At 38.6% G+C, this 22,971-nt stretch overlaps 1 protein-coding gene across 4 annotated transcripts; it reads left to right on the top strand.

Annotated features, from left to right (window-relative positions):
- The first annotated feature begins 5,954 nt into the window (after positions 1-5,954).
- LOC125235963 lies at positions 5,955-22,042 on the top strand. Of its 4 annotated transcripts, none has more exons than XM_048142629.1 (12): positions 5,955-6,221; positions 6,664-6,980; positions 7,090-8,646; positions 9,305-9,530; positions 12,424-12,552; positions 13,275-13,419; positions 14,176-14,317; positions 15,535-15,654; positions 16,553-16,748; positions 17,785-17,919; positions 18,746-18,901; positions 19,491-22,042. In XM_048142629.1, exons 1-12 carry the CDS (start codon positions 6,043-6,045, stop codon positions 19,606-19,608), a joined length of 3,420 nt encoding a protein of 1,139 aa, XP_047998586.1. In that variant the 5' UTR covers positions 5,955-6,042; the 3' UTR covers positions 19,609-22,042. The 4 variants fall into 4 exon arrangements, with proteins under 4 accessions (XP_047998586.1, XP_047998585.1, XP_047998588.1 ...); XM_048142628.1 differs by having other exon boundaries at positions 13,272-13,419; XM_048142631.1 differs by lacking the exon at positions 12,424-12,552.
- The last annotated feature ends 929 nt before the right edge of the window (positions 22,043-22,971 follow it).

The raw sequence follows: 22,971 nt of genomic DNA, 5'->3' as shown, positions 1-22,971 counted from the left end.
ATGTGACTTTCGAGATTTAGACGACCTTCAAAATTACTCCAATGCACCCTATTATAAGTTCTAGTTTAAATAAACAATTTGCTAAACCCTAGTTATCAGGGTCTTTGTGCCTAAATATTACATATCGTCACTACTTTAAAAAAAAACTTGTATCTTCGTCTGTTAATGAAAAGAAAATTGTAGTAAGTATGTATGGAATGCATATAGACTTACTGCGTTTTAACTTTGAGGAGCAGCGTGAGATACGAGATTTTTTAAAAGTAGTGACGATATTTTTAACTTCCTGATTAGCAGAAACCTTCTGCAATCGATGCCATTAGGCTTAGAATAAATTTAAAAGTGGAAAATGTCTGCCTTGGGTGAGACTTGAACTCACGGCCCTTGGATCGATACTCCAGCGCTCTGCCAACTGAGCCATCAAGACTTCAACCAAGCCAAAGGAATTTTCCACCACTTAGGTCAATGGGACCCGTAGCGACATCTACCGTAAGAGTGTTAAACTTCTTAAACATGTGACGATATCTTTAATAAGTATATAAACTTAAGTTGAGCCATTTTGCAAAGTGAGTCAAAATATGAAAAAAACTCAGGGCTGCTATTATGTATATGTATACCATTGTGTTTTCAGTCGTGGGTACATTTGTAATTTATTTTGTTATCATTCCTTACCTTCCGACCGGTTAATGACCTTCTGTCTTCAATGCCGAGGACAAATTTAACCGTCGCAAACAGATCACTATTAATATTTGTATGATATACCAATCGTGTCGTGTCATATCTTACGAGCGACAATGACATTGGCAGCCGCTGCCTATTTGTTAGTTGATATTTTTATGTTTTGGCAAATTCTTGGTTTCATAAGGTAAGTGCACCTATTAACGACCCCATAAAAATCGCCTCCCATTACCGCGGTGTTTAAAAAATGCGTTTAATAAAAATAGCTGATTGATTTTATTTCAATCTAAGTACACACTAATATAGTCAAATTATTAAATTGTCTAAAAAGTATGATGTCAAATCACAAATATCAAGCAAACTAATTAAAAATCGTAAATTAACAAGCATAATAATGGTATTTCCTCGTATGCCACTTATTCTGTAACATAAATATTATATTATAATTAAAGATTGTTTTAGATCAAGTTAGAAATGACAATGTAAAAGTTCCAGTATTTGTATATTTTGTAGTCTTAATAGTTTACAGATTCCTTCTAAATGAAACTGTATGGCAAATATATTTTACAGGAGTTAATACAGGCGTACATCCAACGTGCATAATATATAATATCTGCTAAAAACATTGGCAATTGTAACAGTTATAACCTCGTGGCATCGTAAATCGTGCAATATAGGAAACTGGACTGACCATGGCTCTCAAATGAAGACCTGTATATTCATACTAGTTTTATGAAATAATAGGTCATGTTAAGGTGGACGTTTCTGGCGCCCGGTCTTATGGAAATAGAACGAAATGACGTAAACATGAGATAAAATAGTACGGGTGTTATAGTCAATATGTTACACTAGTGTGCTCTCCTAAACATTGTGATAATATTTTGGTAGATCATGCTTTCTTTTGAAAATAGATGGAAAGAGAGAATAATTTAAGAAACATGTTACTGTAAAATGAAATATCACATATCTACTACATACAGCATTTTACGCCTTGATATTTTTTTTTGTTTGTATATGACATTTATTTCAGTATAGAGTAGGTAATACCCTAACAACACATTGACAATATTGTAGTGTTAAATGTGTTTCTTAAATCAACATGTGTGAGAAAACGGGACCTAAACTAGAATAATTAATAATTATTGATAGTGTAATTTACCTATGAAATAAACTAAACTTTGATAGATATTATTTAGCTAAAGTTTTATCCCCTACCTACTCGTTCAATAAACTCAGTTCGTTAAATCTAGTTCCTCCGCTGAGCACTAAGCTATTTAAATACTTAATTTAATAGGTATGTAAAGTTAATCGCTTATTCATGCAAATAACCTACGCTGCCAGTAGTGCGTCATAGAACCTATAGACTGTCGCCTATAGACCGCCCATCCTAATTTTCCATTACTAACCTAACCTAATGAATAATAGAATTATGTATATTGAAACTGGTTTTTGTCTGGTTTTTTGTGAATTTAAATTAGGCATATTTCACGTCGTGACCATACCTAATCCGTTTTTTAGCATGTTGGAAAAGCTAAGACACGTTTTTTTATATAAAAAAATAATAATTTATTCAATCAAGACAGTGCAAGTTTAATGATCGTATTTGCATATTTTTTACATATTTTTTATGAATTGTATGATTGTATATTTGAAAAAAGTTTTTAAATAAGTAATAAATTTATTTCTAACGACTAAATAATGGAAGCTTTTAGTAAAATGTCTTTTCATGTAGTGTCTAGGTCTCTACCATAAGATAAGCCTGACGTGATGGTACTTACTTAATATTATTAAAAAGGGACGACACTTATTCGATACTGTCACCTTTGACTCTCTAGGTCGTCCGGCAAACTGATAGCCAATGGGCTTTTCTGGTCATAATCATAATCTATGGCCACGATCACTATCAAAGAGTGTTCGACCGAAGACCTGCGACTCCACATGATTCCAGAGCCGTTCAGTTTGTTATTAAGTGAAACCTTTCGACACATCTACACAATAATACTTATGTTGATGTTACTACGATGTTCTTAGAGTCAATGAGCCAGTTCAAGGTCTTTGTTGATTACTAAATAAGTAGCTGCCGCACTACAGTTTTTTTACAGTAATTTATCACTTGCTAAACCTAAATGCGTTAACAAATTGTAATCCACTGTACAAAAAAACCATATAACACGCAGTAATCACTTACCATCAGGCGATATATAACATAAAAAATATATCATTTCCGTATATATTATGCTTACAATATTTAGGTACACGTCATTTCTTCCAAACACTGACCTCGCACACACAAGTTTCGCGTTCGATCCAATAGCTATTAAATTACAATCAGTACGAAAATAGCGTTTGCGGTATAAAAAAGGTTACATGAAATGTAACAGTAGTTTTTAGATTCTGCTGGAGCCAAGGTTACTGATGTAGGAAGAATAATGAGAATAATCAATGAGAATGTTAATAGCTGTTTGCCAATATTCTTATAAAGCTACGTTCAGACTTATTGTAGCCTAAAAAATTAAAGTACTTAAGCTAAAATATATTTTTACTTTTTTATCTTTTCTAGCAATGATTTTCAAACAAGGCGTTACCTGGATTTTTTCTTTTTTGCAGTGCCAGACCCGTTTGGATTACACTCAAGACTAAAGTCTGTCCAAAGAGCAACCAATAAGTTGATTGACGCTTCTTTTATCGACTAACTCCTGTCATTTTTGCTAGTAGGCTAGTCTCCACCTTAGTGAAAGGTTACTCCTAAATCCATGTAACGTAATCATTTTCCTTAGAAAAGGCTATATCAGTCACAAATGTTAAGTAAATAGAATGAGATTTACAATAGTTAAGTTTATTCACATCACACTGACATATTTATTCTTACGCAAGTCTAATATCGGCTTAAGGGTCTTCTACTGCGTTCCCGTCGTTGCCAATTTGTAGCAGCCGGAACATTTCTCAATATAGTTCTTTGAACAGTTTTAAATACCACTCTACAAGATTGCACGGCCATGTTGCATGGTTACTATAGTACGTTTTAATCTTGTAATGTAAGTATCTGTAACTCTTTAATAATACATTAAAATGCATCATTGCAGGTAACACTTAAACACACTTCCGCTAACTTGCAATACATGTGTAGTGTATAGGTTAGATGCTTATTTATATTTATGATAATGAAAAAATGCAGGAAAAGGAAGCATTTTGAGTTATGTTTATTAGCAAGTTTCTATAAATCTTTGTATATAATAAACACACAACCTCTTCACCCTAAACGCATTACCTTCTCCCGTGCCGTCGTGGGCAAATAGAGGGAAATATATGCTCCTATGTAAACTGTGAGGAAATGTATGCATCATATACCTCAATTATACGTAAGAATACATTTCTCAGAAAACGTTGCGAATTTTGTTTTCGATAAGTATCTCCCCCATTACTTAAAAATTAAAAAACATTGACATTGGCAATGGCAATGTGTCGGTTGTAATTTTGGCCATTTTTAATAGTTTTTTTGGAATTAAATTGTGGTTTTCGAGTATAAATAAACCTGCTAGTTACTACTAAGTGCGTTTCCACATTATTTGATCCGATATCGGATGTAGGACATGGGTATCCTATGTCCGATATCGGCTACACCTATTTTTCTAGACCTATTATGCCCATATACATCATTAAAGGCGTCATCTTTGATTTTTGCCTTTAACATCCTTCCTTCATCCGATATCGGATCGGTTAGCATGTGAAAATGCTCTAAAAACTATTGTACTATGAGCTAGTAGATAGTACCAGCCTATTAAAATATCATAATATATGCCGGGCAGAACATGAGCGTTTTCAAATCAGCGCTAGTATCGCTGGTTGGCTGGTGTCCAAGAACAGATCTCCAAATTACAGAGATCTAAATCTTCAGTCTACTAATAGTTCGGATAAGCCTGAATTTAAATTGGAAAAGTTGATCCAAGGTTTCAAAGTAGGCTGAATCTAAAGGTACCTATTAAATAAATTTTATCAGTAGCTAGGCATACTTTAGTATGGTGGACATCAAAACGAGGAGATCGTTTTACCCACTTGACCCTGTCATCGGCAATTTTCCTACCATTTTAGCACACCTCGGACAATGTCGATCAAATACCTACATGAAAGAGGCGCGTTCTTACGCACACAGTCTAAGCTCGTGTAGGTGAACGCCTACCATGCTTGTGTGAGTGACATAGGGCAGGTCGACTGGTCGCGTTTTTGACAGGCGGTAACTGTGAGGTAACTGAGAGCGGGTGGGCGGCACTTTCAGCGGGAAACGGGAGTAGCCATACTGTACGATAGTACTCTTTATTATACTGTGATTTTGGGCAGAATGCGCCCAAGTCGTGTCGCCCGCCATCTTCCTTTTCGCCTGAAAATCAGAAAAAATGGTATGAAACGGTAAGAAAATAAATGTGCTAATATTAGTATTCCAAGGCGATAAAAACAACCGATTGATGAACTAGTCACTAGTGCATTAATTGTAAGTACATAATTGTTTGGTAATGAGGTAAACAAGTACACATACCAGCCTCATTGTAACTATTGTTACGCGTTAATAATTATAGTGGATATGTGCAACCATTGTATCGGCTCTTGGGCAACCGCGTGCGGTTGATAAGGAAAATACATACTTTGCTTCAGTTTTATTTATTATGCATAATAAATGTTATTTGTTTACTTTTGAACTACCGTCCACTATGTTATTGGTGGTTATTAGAAACAAAAATCGACTATAGCACTAAAAACATGTAATTTTTTTTGAAAACCCACGTTTCAGGGGTGGGTGTTGAATGTTAGTTACATTATGTAGGTATATTATGATAACTTAAATATTGTAATAATACGAAAGGTCGTTCCGACAATTATTACCTAATTGCGTTGATGTTGCTTGTATTTTCTTCACTAGTTTCACCACGCACTTTACACATGAGACCTAACCAATACCTACTTACTTACTCGTAGTTTAATGTTTCTGTTTTTTTATACAAATAACAGAAAAAAATGTTAATAAAAATGCTCCAACTTTACCGCGATTGACAAGTCTATAGAACTATCATGTTAGTCGTGTACTAGGTATCTGTATAAAAAATACTCAATTATATAGGTTTTCCTTTCCATTCTCATCACGAAACTTGCCAATTTCCTGTCAAGTCGTAGCCATATCCGTATCCATTTTGTATTGAATACGTGAGATAGAGAAAGAGAATACCAAAATTCTAGCTTTAAAATATTCCAGCTTATTCTTACCAAATTCTTCTTTTCTCTTTCAGACAAGTCCTCTCACACATCAAGAACATTCCGGAGCTGATACTCCTCGGCAGCGAAACTCCATCTGCCCGCCGTCTGCCCATCTTCTCCCTAATGGTGAAGCATCCTCGTGGCACCTTCTTGCACCACAACTTCATCTGCGCAGTGCTGAATGACGTCTTCGGCATACAGGCCAGGGGAGGACTGAATAGTAACCTGAACTACGGCTCGGATATACTGGGCATTGATGACCAGCTGTTGAAGGAATATGAGAAGCTGCTGCATGTGGAAACGTGAGTCGAATATTTTTGCGTACCGATGTCAATGTCAAGGATCTGGCGACAGTGGCAACCTAGCTGACGAAAGGCTTGGTGCCTCTCTGTCAACTAGTTTGAATAGTCCTGTGCTAGTTTGTAAAACACGTAAGACTGGCTACGTTTTTATTGAAGTTTAAATAAATATGGAAATGCTCATACAAGTATTATGCGTTGGCAAACATCGCAAAATCAATATTGATTTAACCGTGGTTATGGTTCGCGTTGTTTTCAACTGGGATTTAGGTGCCGAAAATATTTTGCTAAACCTAACACCTCATAACAAACGAAGTTATTTATGCAATTTTTGAAACACGGAAATCTACTTAGTAGATATAGGCACGTGACTGAGTACAGGCCATTATTAAAATGATGGCAATTAAGGTCGCATCTAGTTATTAAAACATGTTTATCCTTACAGACAAAAGGAGATAGCACGAGTGAGGAAACTCAGCGCCGTCAAGCTTCCCGATGTGCCCATTCACAACGAACACCTCAGGCCCGGCTTCTTCAGAGTTTCCCTGCAATATTTCATGTCCGACAGCGAACTCGCGTTCGTCCTTGAAGCTCTGAAAATGGTGGCCACTGAAGGATGGAAGATATTGCCCCAATACGTGGTGAACCCGCAGACGGGACAGTGGAAACACCACACATGCTCCACACTAAGAGACAGACGATCACTGTATTCATTGAGGTTCAATGACGGAAAAGTTACGGCCGACGAAAGAAGAGTCTCAGGTAAGCACACAATGACGAGTAATGGCTGTGGGAATTTGTATCTATTATAGGAGAACTGTTTATAGCCGCATTGTTTGTAAATCATTAAACATGTTAACGGTTATTTCAGGTCCTGGAATATTCCCGCAAACATACACAGAATGCTTGCAAACTGCCAGAAATCTATTCAACCGGGCAAGGAAATTAGCAATGAAATGTTCGACAGCTGAGCCGGAAGTCAGTTTCAACCCGCGCATCGACTATCTGCGCTGGTTCATGTTACCAAAAGAGGCCCATGACCTGCTGTTGGGGCGGTCAGCGAATGTCAAGCATATTGTGCCATTTGATCCTTCCGGATACACTGGCGCCAGAAAGAGTCTACACAATAGAGCTAATATCACTTCATCACCTATCTTAGGTTTATCACCGCGTCACTTCAGTCTTTCCGCCATCGACGACTGTCAGATATTCAGATTGAAGCAGAAACAAAAATTCTTTTCGAGGGAGTCTAGTCTAAGAGAAACGCCACCGAAAGAAGAAGGTACTCCGACATCGCATCCAGTTAAGTTTTCTGTCGGAGAATCGCTATCGCCTCTTCGTCTGTGTCCACAATCAGCGCAGCCTCTACTGATCCGATCTAGATGTTACAGTTTGGGATCAGATAGTCCCGCTGTAGCATTTAGTGCACAAACAAAACTGAACCTCGGGTTGAAAGAAAGTAGTCCGAACAGTGTCACTGAGAAGACAAGTTTCTGCAACTGCGGGAGTCAGACAGATCTCCAATCGTTGGACGATCCCATGATCTCACCTCCAGTATTCCCCTTTAGTACTCAAAGCAGCACTTCTGACTGTAGTCAGCTCGGACGTTCGTCTCCAACGACGTCTTTGACATCGCAGACATCTGAAGATCTCCAGGCCTATGTTAAAGAGATGACAAAAGAGATATGTACTGAGATTAAGTCAGAAATCCGCGGAGTAATATCCAGGGTGGATGACATTTTGGAAAATTCTGATGCTATTGATCAGTCAAATCTTAGTATAAATTCAATTTCTAGTCAGAGTGATAGAAACTCCGTATCAGTAATGGATGTAGCTGAGTATCTCATGGGAATGTCGAAGGAAATGGCTTCCGAAGTCAAGAGCGAAATCAGAGAAATGGTTAATCAGGTGGACGAGATGATATCACCTGAATACGTTGGAAATAATTCCAGAAAGAGTTCACCTCCACAATCGGCGAGAAGGAGAATAGGATCTGGGCCGGAGTTAGGATTAGATTTGAAAAGGACATCGCAGTGTTTGAGAAAGTGTCCAACGAGCCCTGTTCTGCCGACTCAGTTGGATATTGAAGAAGAAGAAAATAGACGATACAAAAGATCTCCATCGTCGCCTTCGCCAAAATCGGCTCAGTGTACACCACTGCACGAAGCTTCGGGCCCGCACAATATTTCCTTTAACTCCAGTGAGACTTCAACTCCAGAAACTATTATCCAGGTGGTATCGTCACAGAACTCCCCAAATATGCCTAAGTCGATAAGCTCAAACAAACTTTCTGATGACGATGCTTGCTCAGATACGACCTGTAGACATTGCTCCGTCAAGAAACATTGGTGCCAAAACCCTTCAGTCAGCTCACAGGACAGTGGAATCAACATGTGTTACACTGAGACCGATTCATATTTAGAGTTTGGTAAGTGTTATTATTTTAGCAAGAGTTTACGGTAGTAGATTCTAGTAATATAAATCAATCAAAGCATGCATCAATTTTATTTGCGTTATGGCTTTATTACAAGTGTCATTAATTTGTTTTCATGAAATCTAGTTTTGTACAGGTATTGTCCAGTTTTTATCTCCAGTTTATTAGTCGAATGAAGTGCTTTTACACAACAAGATTTTATTGTTATATCTTATGACCTAGAACCAAAGAGGATCAAATATTATAGAGAGTTACTGTCAAAGTAAAATGTGTAATCACAGTGCATAGACTGCCATCTCTCGACACAAGCTTAAAACTTTTGAACCTCAGTTTTGACAATTTGGTCCGCCGCCGCAAGTCCGCCATTTGTACCTTATTTTGTTGTGCAATAAAGATTAAATAAATAAATAAATTTGGCCCATATTCTTAGCTTGATACGTGTTAAAATGTCAAATATTAATATTATAGCCATCTAGCCGAGCGTCCCCCAAAGCCAAAGTAACGCCATCTAGGCCACCATACCTTTTTCTGTATGGTTTTGAGGTACGTTTTTTTCTTAGACTTTATCTGTCTATACGGAATTACATTATGTCTTTGCCTAGAACTATTAACCTATGCGACTTTGTGCAACTACATAAAATAATTTTTACAGTGAAATGGCGAACGTCTTCTGACCCAACGATGACCAATAAAGCCAAGAAGCTGCAAGGTAGACTGAGAATGTGCCAAAGACATGACAAGAGTGAGGTGCCAGACATTATCGAGGGGGTGCCAGTGTGTCCCGGGGACCACGGGCGTACCGCCAAGCGATACAGCGAGGTGGTCGCCGAGGGAAGAGTGGTCTTTGACATACCTGACGACCAGGAGAATAAAGACAGGTCAGTTTGATTTGTTAATTACGCGGTTGCATCTAACCAACCGTTTGTCACTAAAGCTCGTTTTAGGACCAGTTGCATCAACTACATTTGACAGATACATCATCGTCACGCAGCAGACGTCTATGGAACTTCCCATAGGTACAATAAAATTTAACAAACGCTTTAACGGTGACAGACGATTTGGTGCAACCGACCCTTAGTGTCACGCGCGCGGATCGGAACGCCTTTGCAAACTTTTATGGTACCTATGGGTATTTTCTCGGTTAGCTCAATGGCGGCTGGTGAAAATTTCTGCTAGGCAACACTGATCAAAAAGAAACCTACCGTAACAAACATTAGCTACTTTACTAATAATCAATTTTAGGCAAGCCAGTGGGAATCGGTTTGTATGGACCAGCCGTTACTGTTAGCTACTCAGTGTTGATCAGTCAGCTAAATGTGGTTAGTGCTACTGGCCCTTATACTGTCTCTAGTTGACACAGTGTCACTTGATAATTATATATGTAGTAGATTCATATTTCCGTACAAACATTGCATCTAACGAAAATCTCAATCAGCCTTGACATTGTATTTTCTTGAAGACGCAATTCTGTATCCCGATTTAGGTATTTAATTGTTATCCATTGAGGAAATCAGCGTCATGGAAAGGTTAATACTCTCGTTCTAAGACTTGGCAATAGTCGTAGCTCGTGTCAATTTGAAAGCAAATTAGCTCCTAGATTTGTTGGCAATCCGTCGGGCGGTCTGGTATGCTTCATTTCACAATGTTTTACGCTAGACAACAGACAAATTATCTTTCATAATTTGTCTTTTATTCTTTCGTTCCGTTACGCGTTTTTCATGTTCTTATAATTAAGGAAATGAGCAAGAGAAATGAAGTCCGGTAGATATTATAACATAGGTAGGTCACTTAACGGTCGAGATCACTCATTCCAACCACTACTATTTATTACTCAAGTAAAAAGGTAGGTATTAGTGATTATCTATAAAATGTATTAACACAAATAATTATAGTTTGATCACGTGACTCCTGCAGACATTCAAGCGCGGATCCAGCTTCGTGCCCAGGGGGGGGGGATCCATGTGGTAAAGGCCCAGGCTCCAGGGGGGGGGGTCACGTGGCCTATTTGTATGGCCAATATAGGCTCCAGGGGAGGGGGGGGGGCATGTATCCGCGCATGCAAAAATAAAAATAAAAATATTTTAATTTGTTCTTAGAGTATACCTAAACAGGTCCAAAAGGATCTAAATTAAAATCGAATAAGTACTAAAATCGATATGAGTTTACTTTGTGTCAATAACAAAAGAGCTCGCAATCAGTTCATCGCATGCACTATCATAACCGTATGCATATCTTGGCAATCCCAACTATTTCTAATCGGGCAGCGGTGCCAAACGGCAGTGCCAAGTTGCCAACGCTAACGCTGGCGCCAAGCCGCTCGACCTTCGCTAGTCTTTCGAGAAAGGCGATAATAGTCTGATCTATTGAATTAATTGAATGGTTGACCAATTTAAATTTGAAGTCTGCTCTTTCTCCTTGCTTTGTTCTGAAATTTTGATATAGCTCATGAGCGCCGAGCAATTAATCCCACGATTTGACGTAGACCATTTTACCTTCCAACATAGAGGGCAAACTAGGTCCTATTGGAATTGGAATATTTTGCTTCACCGAAAAGCTACTAGCTAATAGCATAGGTACATATGAGCTCAGAAGAACTCATTCGTATTAGCCGACGTTCGAACCCGCAACTTCTGGATTAAAAGTAGCACGTTCTTCACGCTGTATGACATTGTAGTCTTATTTGTAGACTGCCCTAAGAACAAATCATATGTTTTGTGGTATTTTTTGTTGGATAGGTAACTATATTATTCAATTACAAAATACCGGACGAAATTGACTCAACTTTTTTTGATGTTCATTCGAAATTGATTCTACACGGTTAAATTACAAACGATTGTCGATAAAGCGTGACTACTACGCATTTTACGATGAACGTGTGTGAATTAAAGGAACCTAGTATCTATCGTAAATACCTACCTAACCTACTTATAATATACTAGCTTTTGCCCGCGGCTTCGCTCGCGTTAGAAAGAGACAAATAGTAGCCTATGTCACTCTCCATCCCTTCAACTATCTCCACTTAAAACATCAGGTCAATTCGTCGCTCCGTTTTGCCGTGAAAGACGGACAAACAAACAGACACACACACTTTCCCATTTATAATATTAGTATGGATTTCAATCAATCATCGTTGATAAAATTTCCAATATTTGGCCAAATGTTCTTTCCTTGTACGTAAACACAAGTAATTGATCCCTCAGTGTTCTTTCTAGCGAAATAAAGATATAGGAATCTTTACTTATAAGCTTTCAGTTAAATTTTACTACATTGTCGATTTTCCCGAAGCCCTGTGCGAACAAATCAGAAAGCGACCAATTCCATTTTTACCGACTTCAAAAAATAAGGACATTTTTAATATGAAATATTGCAATGATTTGCCGCCAGGGTGACCTTAACCCTAGACCATAAATCTACTCAGTGTTTTGCGTAATACTAATAACACTAATAACTACTATTCTATCAATTTTATTTTTCAATGTTACCTACTCATATGCCTAAATAGTGGCTTTCGGAGAAAAATAGACTCCCTTGCATACCAATTTGTATGCATACATAATACATTCACGCCTGTATCCTATAAAGGGGTAAGCGGAACACATGAAACTACTCAAGTTTCAGTGCCACTCTTGCCATTAAGGGATTGAAAGAAAAATAAATTGTGCTAATATTGACTTTCTGAGTCAGTGAAACGGAGTTAGTAATTTTGTGACAAGGTCCATTACTTCTGCAAGCACCTTCATAGATGGTATCATGGTACATTCCCCGTTGCAGATGTAAGGACAAACGGTCGAGCCGATCGTCGAACGCGTCGAGCGGTTCGGAGAACAGCTCGCGTTCGAGCGGCTCAAGTGGCTACGGCACCGACCAGAGGGACTCGCGGGACGAGCTCTTTGACAAAGGGTGAGGGAATTGTAACTAACATTGCCTGAGCTCGACATCCGATCCGTTGAAATTATTTTAGCTTTAAGCCGGGTCCACACAGAGTGAGACACGTCGCAAACTCACCAAGCAATTTCCTCGCGCGGCAAACGCTTTATGTAGGTGTGCGTTTTACTCGGCCAAGCAACCTGCCTCGTCAGGCACGTCAACATTGATCATTTACCCAGCACCTTGCTTCGCGAAGTGCCTCGCTGTGTGTGGACACGGCTGACGAGTTTTGCTTTGTAGCCTCCTAGAGCGTTCCGCGAGTTCACCCATATTTTTGTAGCAATAACATCGCTTTGTAGATCTATGTTGTTTTGATTCGTTGCTGTTAGATATTTTTCGTGACGTAACATGCTTTCTTAATAGCAATGTTAAACCAGGAAACTTGAAAATCGTATAAGCATATAGCTCGATCACACTCCCATACTTTTTCCGTTTAATGGACCCAGGGTCAATATGTCAAACAGTTTCAAATATGCAATAGTTGCCGGTATATATGCAACGCTTTTCTGTTTTAGGCATGTAGCTTAGATACCTAGTTACAAATTCTTCTGTTTTTGACCCTCTAAGACCAATGGTCTCAATAAATAGCCTATAGATACCTATAACACCATCCTTTTTTATCTTGGTAGAGAATTTGTCGGTTTTTTCGAGTCTTGCCCGATAAAGGCTAAGTATCCTATTTTCTTTGACAGCAGCTCGTTCAAACCGGAGTGTTGCTGGGAGGAGACAGAGCAGGACGACAGTAGCGCGTGCTCCGACACATCGCTGCCAGACTTCACTTTGGACGACGAGGGGAAGTGGCACTGCCCGCCGAAGGATGTGTGGAAACCTACGGTTGAGGTGAGACTCTTACTCATAAGGGCTCCCCCATCCCGCATCTAGCGACTCGCGAGCGTAGCGTCGGGCCAACTGTATGGGAAAGCCTCGACGTTGTACCCGACGCGGCGTCTTTTACCATACAGTTGGTACGCGAGACGTGAGATGTAGGGATAGGCGGATAATACTTCTTGACTTAGAAAGTTGTTGAGAGTGAGTGCCATTGTCTACCTAAGGATCCATGAAAACCTACTGTTGAGATGAGATCCGTACTCGTTTACAAGAGACCGTAGAAGAATGTTTCTTGACTTACGCAAAATGAGAATAAGCCTGTTGCAGGATGTTTGACAACCCGTAGGTAAATGACGTGAGAAATAGAAAAGGATTGAAAAAGTACTCTTCAACAGTGATCAATTTGACTACAAGTCATAATGACTCATAATTCCAAATAATTGAGAGCATTTGAGTGGATTATACCTACTTCCTACTGATTTAAAGTATTTGAGGAGTGTCTTTTCAAAAGTACTTAATTATTTCTATAAGTCAACAAGGTTTAATTCTCTAGGAAGACATAGATAAAAATAACCTCTGTTGACTTATACAAATAAGTCCTTTTGAAAAGACACTCCTCATTTATCGATGTCTTTGACTTAAATAAGGTAAGAAGGGTGGCTAAGAACAAGACCAGGAATGGAATAAAACGACCAAAAAATAGAACATTATTTACTTATTATGTAGCGTTAACTGCCACCATGTCACCATAAACTTCTATAATTCCAGGCTATTCAAGAGTACAACATGATCCGGGCCGGCGACAAGGTGCTGGTGTGCCTGTCCGGAGGCCGGGACTCCATCGCGCTGCTCCACACCATGCATCAGTACCAGTTCTACGCCAGGGCCAAGGGCACGCACTTTAGCATCGGTAAGAACTTCCTCTACTTAACCACAGTATAATACAGACGACCAGTCTGGCGCAGTCGGTAGTGACCCTGCCTGCTACGCCGCGGTAAGGGCATTTATTTGTGTGTTGAGCACAGATATTTGTTCCTGAGTCATGGATGTTTTCTATGTATATAAGTATTTATATATTATGTATATATCGTTGTCTGAGTACCCACAACATAAGCCTTCTTGAGCTTACCGTGGGTCTTAGTCAATCTGTGTAAGAATATCCTATAATATTCATTTATTAATTTATAAAGAGTACTATCGTACAGTCAGAATATTCTCTGCCTCCCGCTAAAGTGCCGCCCATCCGCTCTCGGTAACCTCACAGTCACCGGAGGCTGTCAAAGATGCGAAGTCTTAGGAAACTTCTATTTAAAAAAAGTATGGAAAATTCGTCACATAGACAACACAACGTCACATAGATTGTTGTCTTATCTCATTCGCACATGCATGCTACGCGTTTACCTACTTACACAAGCTTAGACTGTGTCCGTAGGATCGCCAATATCACCACTGTCCTAGGTGTGACTGAACTACTAGGAAATGAGTGCCTGGCGTCCGTTGCCTCGCTGGGCGGATGACATCCGGAAGTTTTAAAAAGATCTAGCTAGTCTGTCGGTGTTTTACAGGTTGCACTTCGGGGCACTCCCCGAAGAGCTACACGAGCTTATTCCACCGTCCCCATTCTACCATCGGACTCTTAGACGCACGGCCGGTCTCCATCCTTACTTGGTGGATATTCCACGAATCCGCACGAAGCGCTTTGCTTCTTCTTTTCTTATGCGCACTGCCAAGGAGTGGAATTCCTTGCCGGCGCCTATATTTCCGAGCTCATATAACCCGGCAACCTTCAAATCAAGAGTGAACAGGCATCTTCTGGGCGAGCTCACTCCATCGTAGGCCACGTCTTTGCCTTTGGCTAGTCTGTGGTCAAGAGTAAGCCCATTTATAATAATAAAAAAATATCTGGAAACTTCCGAGTCACTTCTGGATGACATTGGTTCAGGACATTCTGATAGGACAGGAGTATTAGAATGAAGGTCTATGCTCAGCAGTGAGCGGTATATATATGCCTGATATGATGATGTTAATGATGATGAAGTTTTATCAATTATACTCGTAATATAAGTTTCGATACTATTATCTTCGTCCTATTTTAATCTAGTCTAAAAAGTTATATTATAATTTCAGGAGCACTATTCGTACACGAGGCCAACTCGGATGTGGACCCGCTACATCTCATGGCGTACTGCCGGACCCTGGGGGTCAAGCTCATTTACCAGGACAAACTGGATGACGAAGACTCACAGAGTAAGTTCATATATTATACGAGGTCAACAAAAAGTATAGTAAAAACAACAAAAGAAATCATATGGGTACGTACTTAGCAAAGTCATCATGGTCAAGGCCTTCAGTGTTCAAGGCGGGAATAAAAACACCGTCATCTCCTATCGCAGCAAGTTTCCAATGGTTTACGGATTTTTTCTAAGAACCTATAGGTACTATAAAGTGCATTTTCTCAAACATGCAATGAAATATTGTCATTACGTTCCTTAAAATGGGCTGGGAAGTATCGCTTTTTGGGCGCAACAACTCGAGAGGACTGTAAAGGGATTTCATATTATTTTTTAGGCCTAGGCCTGCAAAGTAACTTTTTTTTTTATAAAATATTGTCCTTTAGAGCATTTTTTATTTATTTCATTGTATGTTTGAGAAAAGCACTATACATGCCTCGGCGTGAAAACGGATTCCCGGCCTCGTATCCCTATCCGGTATATACCCACTTGGCCGGAAATCCTCATTTTCCCGGCCTCTGATGTAATGTACTATTTCTTACTATTCATGTTTAGGGCGGCTTCCTAGCTTTGTGTAAAGTGTCCAGCTAGCCAGAGAAATGGCTTTACCTACTTAGGTACTTGTATTAGTATTCAAAAAACGAAATTATATTTAGTAACGATTTGAGTTGAATTATTTATAAAATCATTTGTATGATGTATATTATGGCTGTTTCTGTTCTAAAAAAATAAAAATAAACATCACCCTAGTTCACAGCATCGTACTAATTAGGTACGCGGGAAGAAATGCTTATAATTAGTGTCTTAGTGCATAAACATAAGCTCTTTATTACAACGATTTTTCCGCGTAATTAGTACGATTGTGAACTAGGGTGACAAAAATAAGAAATAAATTATTCTATCTAAATTTTCAGGACGCAACAGCAACCGCGCAGAGCTCCATCGCTGGGCGTCGCACGCGGTCCGCCGGCGCGCGTACGCCGCGGCCGCCGCTCACGGTTACGGCGTCGCGGCGGTGGCGCAACATCTAGACCATGCCGCGAGAGCGTTTATCGCTAGCGCGTTCCATGGCGGCTCACTGGGGACTGTCAAGGCGCATTATAGAGTCAGGTAAGTCTAATGACATTCTTTCACTATTGAGGCTAGATAGGTAGGCAGTGTATAGGTCGCTCATTGATATGGCGTCGCGGCTGTAGCACAACATCTAGACTACGCCGTCAGGGCGTTTATCGTCATGACGGGTCACTGGGGAAGGTCAAGGCGCATTATAGAGTCAGGTAAGCTTAGTGACACCCTTTCATTATTGAGGCTAGATTACGAAGCATTATGGTAGGTAGCGTAAGATGTAGCCGTTGTTCCAGGTTCAAATCCTTTTATATACCTACATATTATTTATTTATTCATTATTTGGAGAACCAACAGCTTACAAGTCAGAATAATGATATAGCTTAAGTAACAAACAGCCAATGTTAGGTTCCCACCAGTAGCTACAATGTGATCCTATGTACTTATATGTAAATAACTTTGTAACCATGAAAAAAAAAGAAAAAATGAAAATGAATTATTTATTTTCAAGTAGGTAGGTATATTACAATGCGCATGGTTCGCAATAAACGATTATCTTATCTTATCTTATATTGTACTTACAGCGTGTCTTAGTTAATTTGTGTTATAAATCTATAATATTTATTTATCTATCATATTATACACGCTGCTATTATATCCATTACACGCTGCCTGTAGTGGCTCACTGGAAATGGACGATGACGTAGTTCTCAGCCTCTGCCACTGCGATATGTTCGGAGCTGTCAAACCACACTATAAAGTAAGGTAAGCTCATCTATAGATCTCATCCCTCTTCCAAAATCCTTGCACACTGTAAAATATCGTACTTATATAACTGTATTTCACAAAACACAAAAAAATTAAAACACCTTATGCCAGATATATTTTCATAAATGTTGGCACTAAAGAATGGCGCGGAATTCAAATTTTCTATGAAAATTAAACATTTTTAATCAATTTTTAAATATGGCTTGTTGATGATTCCACCATAGATTTGGATTTTTTTTCAAATTTGCTGCCTTTATTAGTGCCTAGATTTTTATGACATTTTTATTTACTTAACACAATCTTTCTCTTCCAGGGAGTACTCCCTGCGCATAATCCGACCGCTGATCTACGTGCGCGAGCGCGCCCTGGACGCGTTCAGCCGCGCGCGCATGCTGCCGGACTTCCGCGCAGAAGTGGCTCTGGAGGCCCAGGACGTAGATAACGAAGGGTTAGTACATACATACATACATACAATCACACCTGTATCCCATAAAGGGGTAGGCAAACATGAAACCACTCAAGTTTCAGTGCCACTCTTAGGGGATTGAAAGAAAACGAAATTGTGACATTGCAGTGACAGGTTGCCAGCCTCTCCTGCGCCACAATTTAATTCATATCTCACAGTCGACTTTTAAGACACTCGCAGGACGAAAAGGGGCGGTGAAATTCTCAATCCGTCACCACACGGTTAGGTATCTCTTATCTGTTGTTTGCTAGCACTCTCTGTATAACCCGTCCGCGGATGCAGCCGCGCGCATGCTGCCGGACTTCCACGCAGAAGTGGCACTGGAAGCACAGAACGAGGACAATGAAGGACTAGTTTCTATCAACTATATTTTCTTTCGAGTAATCTCTGCTTACAATTATTTTGCTGACGCGTTCAGCCTCGCGCGTATGCTAACGGATTTCTGCGTGGATTTGGCGCTGACCGACGTGCTGGACGCGCACAGTGAAGGGTCACTTTTTGTTCTGCATTCTGTGGTGCTACTTTATAACATTTCCTATGTGAATCTCACGGAGCCGCGCGCTTTGCTATTATAAGCATATTTGTTTTCAAATGAGTAGTTTAAGTGGGCGATTTTATTGCGCCGATTCGACTGGATTCATTTAATTTACTACATGAAGCCCGCTTCAAAGCTTGCTTGTGAAAATTTGGTCTCACTATCTATGATTGGTAGAAAAATATCTAAGAATTCGCAGAACGCGAACGCTACTGCAGATATGTATTTATTTATATGCCTAACTTACTAAACCTCCTAACATTTTAATTGCAGGCAAGAACGTGAGCGTTCAACAGAGTCAGTACAAGTGCGGTGCTCCATCTCCGAACCACTGGACTGCGCCAGAGACGTACTATCACTACACGAGAGACTGCACCCGTATTTGTTCACCAGTCTCAAGAGCGCGTTGCACCCACTCATCAGCGCAAGGTGGGCATTTTAGAATTACGATAACTGAATTGATTGCTTTTGTTTTTGCGGCTTTTGATGGCTGCAATTGGCCGCCACTGGGGAGACAGCTGACGCCTATAAGGGTTCCTCATACTTAGCCGTTGACCACTATCGAATAGGGAACTTGACTGTTCTTAAATAAAATATTTTATACCATGCACGAAATAAAGCATCAGAAAATTATGAGGAAAACATGGACAGAAGTTATTTTTAACTCCAATTTATATTTTATAAATCAGATAGAATTATATAAAGTAACTGAGTTGACCGTGACGTCACTCAATTCGATTTCATATTAATTCCATACTAGCAAGTCGTTCAAAATCGTTTTGACAGTTCTTAAAAAGAAGCTGATTTGACTAGGAGGCAAGTAGCCTATAGGAGTACGAGGTTTTGCCCGGCAAGTTCATTCTAAACCCCTTTAGAGAGAGAGAGAGGTGCTACTAACAACTTGTTAAGTCAAATTGTTCCACTCTGAACCACTGTTTGCAGAGCCCTCAACGCAATACCACGGCAAGGGTGGTTATGCTATACTTTCTCTGTGGCTAAAAGTTTTTTTCTATTCCAGAAACATCGAACAAGATCTGAAAGAGCATAGACACCGGAAGAAGTCTGTGATTCAAATGAAGAACGGAGCGCCGGTGTATGACTCTGAAGAAGGGACAGACGAGGAACCCGTGCCATAAACAAACTGTCACTTGTGAAAACGGATGCCAGCTCCACACTCTTGGCAAAACAATTGCAAACTACGAACAAACACCAGCGTGAGAATAGGTGTTTGACTGACTGTTCGGATTCGATGTTGGTGCGTTGCACAAACCAAAGGGTATTCGGCAACTGGAAACGGACATGTTGAGCTTGGACTGGGAATGCGGTTTTCTGTTGGTTGGTGTTCGGTATTTGGTGTTTATTGCAAATCCAAGCGTGTGGAGCCGTGTAGTGTCTACTACAAAACACTAAAGTTTGCAAGTTACGGGTAACTGTCTAGTTAGAGTGACAGAAAAAGATTCTCGCAATTTGTCAACTTCGGTTTTCGCGGTAGTATTTTTGTATCTTTGCGGTATGATACTGGTCTTTGATTAAAATTAAGTGATTCTGGCAAATTTCCCAAGGCAATTTTATCAACATTATATCTACGAACTAACGCTGTTTTTGAGAATCTGACTGGCTGTATTTTTCTTTATTATGTGGGTACATAATTGTATTCTTGTCTATATCTTAATATTTACCTTTGCGCATAGTTTTTGTACAAATAAACTGTAATTTTTCATGCGAACTCTTATGAGTAGAACATTCTAGGTATAGGAACTTAATGATGTAGTTGATGGCACACATTCGCTACCTTAATATGTGGGCTATAAGGTCGTGTATGCATATTATTTGGTACTATCTTCGTGTGCATATTTAATACATAAACTATCCATAAACATGTAGGTTGTTGTATTTTTAAATAATTAGGTACAAATGTAGTGCGAAAAGCTTTGCCTTCGTATTTTTCCGGAAACGTTCGTATTTGTCCTGCTAGTTCAGACGGTGTCAGTACGTCTTGCACTGTGACTGACTGAAATAGCATGACACGTTCGTACCTTTCCGTAAAAATACGTAGGAAAATCTTTTGGCACTACATCTGTCTGTACACGCTTTGTCAAAGACCAGAGTCACACCTTGACAAATAATAATTTTACAGTTATAGCTGTTGTAGTTTTTGCAGAAATATTATTGTGATGTTTCAGTGATTATTTTAATATTGTGATCGAGTATAGATATTTAAATGTGTTGAATATTTTGACCTCATAGTATGTACGTAAGTCATCGTGTTGTGTGAGTGAGTAGATTTAAAAAAGTTAGGGTTGCCATATTGATAATTATTTTTTCTACTATGAAAAACGTTATTTTTATGTGAGCGTGTTATATAATGCATTTGTGACGGGGACAGAACGTTCCATCTATTATACAAATAATTGCATGTTATGTTGAATGTGTGGATACTGTTTTATACATATGGAGAATAGAACAGTAGATCTATTTATTACATCATCATGTTAAAGTATTTTCAATGGCGAATATAATGTAGAAATAAGACGGTCCATTATTACCTACTAAAAATTTACATGACTTCCCCAGTAGAAAAGTGCAAAAAATTAAAAAAAAATAAGCGCAAATGGTTGAGTATTTTTCTACTGGTAAAGTTTGCCAGAGTATATAATCAATGTTGTTCAAATTTACTATTTTAAAAGTAGAATCAATAACATAGTGACACAGAAAAGGTCTTATTTATAGAAGGTCTCAGATTTTTGTCTATTTGATACATCCAGCAAACAATGTTCATGTAAAAGTGTTATTGACTAAAGATTTTATATGAATAAGGCCGCTTTTAATATTTTGTATATTTAAGTCATCAAAGAGTTATTTGAAATGTCTAATATCCTGACATTACTTTCGTCTATTAAAAATGTTTCTCTAAAATCTTAGTGTAAGTGTTTTAATTTTACCGTTCGATATTTGTTTATGTTGCATATATTATTTCATTGTACAACGATGATTTTATATGGCCCGTTTTAAAAACTGGCGATTTTATATATGGCAACATCAACATCCAGGTTCCAGTTTTAAAGTTATATATTTTTTATCGTAAAATTGGAATATGGTTGTCGATGTGAGACTGATTTGATTTTATGAAATAAGACTATAATCTTTAATTATGTTAGTAAAAAGTTAAACTTGACATATATTGTGACGTTCTTAATCAAAAGGTACCTCATTATCGCTTAGGATAAGGACGAAATTTGCATCTTTATACAAAGTACTTGTTAGAACGTGCTCATGTTTAGGCAAGTGACAATGTATGTAGGTACCTTTTGCTTGAGGACAAAATTTAACTGTTATTCTTAGCCGTTTTAATACGGTAAAAATGAAATTTTAGTTAATAAAGCTTTTTATTGATTTTATCGTTTTATTATGTATATGGTAACTAGTATAAGATAATCAAATTCCTATATTTTAGGATGTAGCACCTATTGGTAAGGAGTGTCGTTAGTGTTCAAGTCCCGTCAGTTGCTTCCAGAGATATTGTATTCATATACATCGTCATTTAAGTAATAAAAATATCTTTTATTGGAACATGCTGTTTTATTATATCTTTTTTCCTTAAGCTGAGTTTAGACCAGCAACTTATTGCTGCAAGTTTTGAGACGTAACTATAGGTAAGAGTGAGTGGCACATATCTGCATCTCTTTCTTGCATATACTTCTGTCTCAAAACTTGCAGCAATAACTTGCTCGTCTAAACTCAGCTTTAAGTTTTTGAGAAACTTCCTTAGACCTATTTATAATACTTTTAAAATAGTAAAATAGATACCTATGATATTATATATTCCGCCTCAATAAACTTACTTGACAAACAATATACTTAGTACATTTTTTCTGCATTTTGTAAATGCATTTATTTTAGATTCAAAATAGGGTATATAATATAAATCATTATAAGGATGTGTGCCCAAATTGGACATGAATAAATCTTATACTTTTAAACGAGCAATTCTTGTATATTTATTTATATATACCGACGATCTCGGAAACCGCTCTAACGATTTCGCTGAAATTTGTTATGTGGGGGTTTTCGGGGGTGAAAAATCGATCTAGCGTAGCCTTAGATCCCGGAAAACGCGTATTTTCGTGTTTTCATGAGTTTTTCTTTCGCGTTAGTAAACGTAAAATATGGTCGTTAATTTCGCCGCACGCACATCGATTCCGCTTAGCTCAGTCGTACGAGGTCGGTCTAATGTACGCAGATAGATCGTAGGTGTCAGGGTTTCGAATCCCGGCCAGAAATTAAGTTTTTGTTTTTTGTCTTTTTTGTTTTTGTATTTATTAGAGTTTTTTTGGGTCGGTATCAAAACGACTGGATTCTCAAAATGACCAGAACCACATATAGAATTGATCGCAAAACGACCACATCTGCAAAAAACCTTTATCTCGTAATGACTTTCTAGTAAAACGACCACAAAGAATGAAGTCTGAATATCAGAACGGCTTACTATCAAAATTACT

Source organism: Leguminivora glycinivorella, chromosome 18 (genome assembly GCF_023078275.1).
Source record: "Leguminivora glycinivorella isolate SPB_JAAS2020 chromosome 18, LegGlyc_1.1, whole genome shotgun sequence".
NCBI classification, from domain to species: Eukaryota; Metazoa; Arthropoda; class Insecta; order Lepidoptera; family Tortricidae; genus Leguminivora; species Leguminivora glycinivorella.
This window is presented reverse-complemented; position numbering and strand designations above follow the sequence as displayed.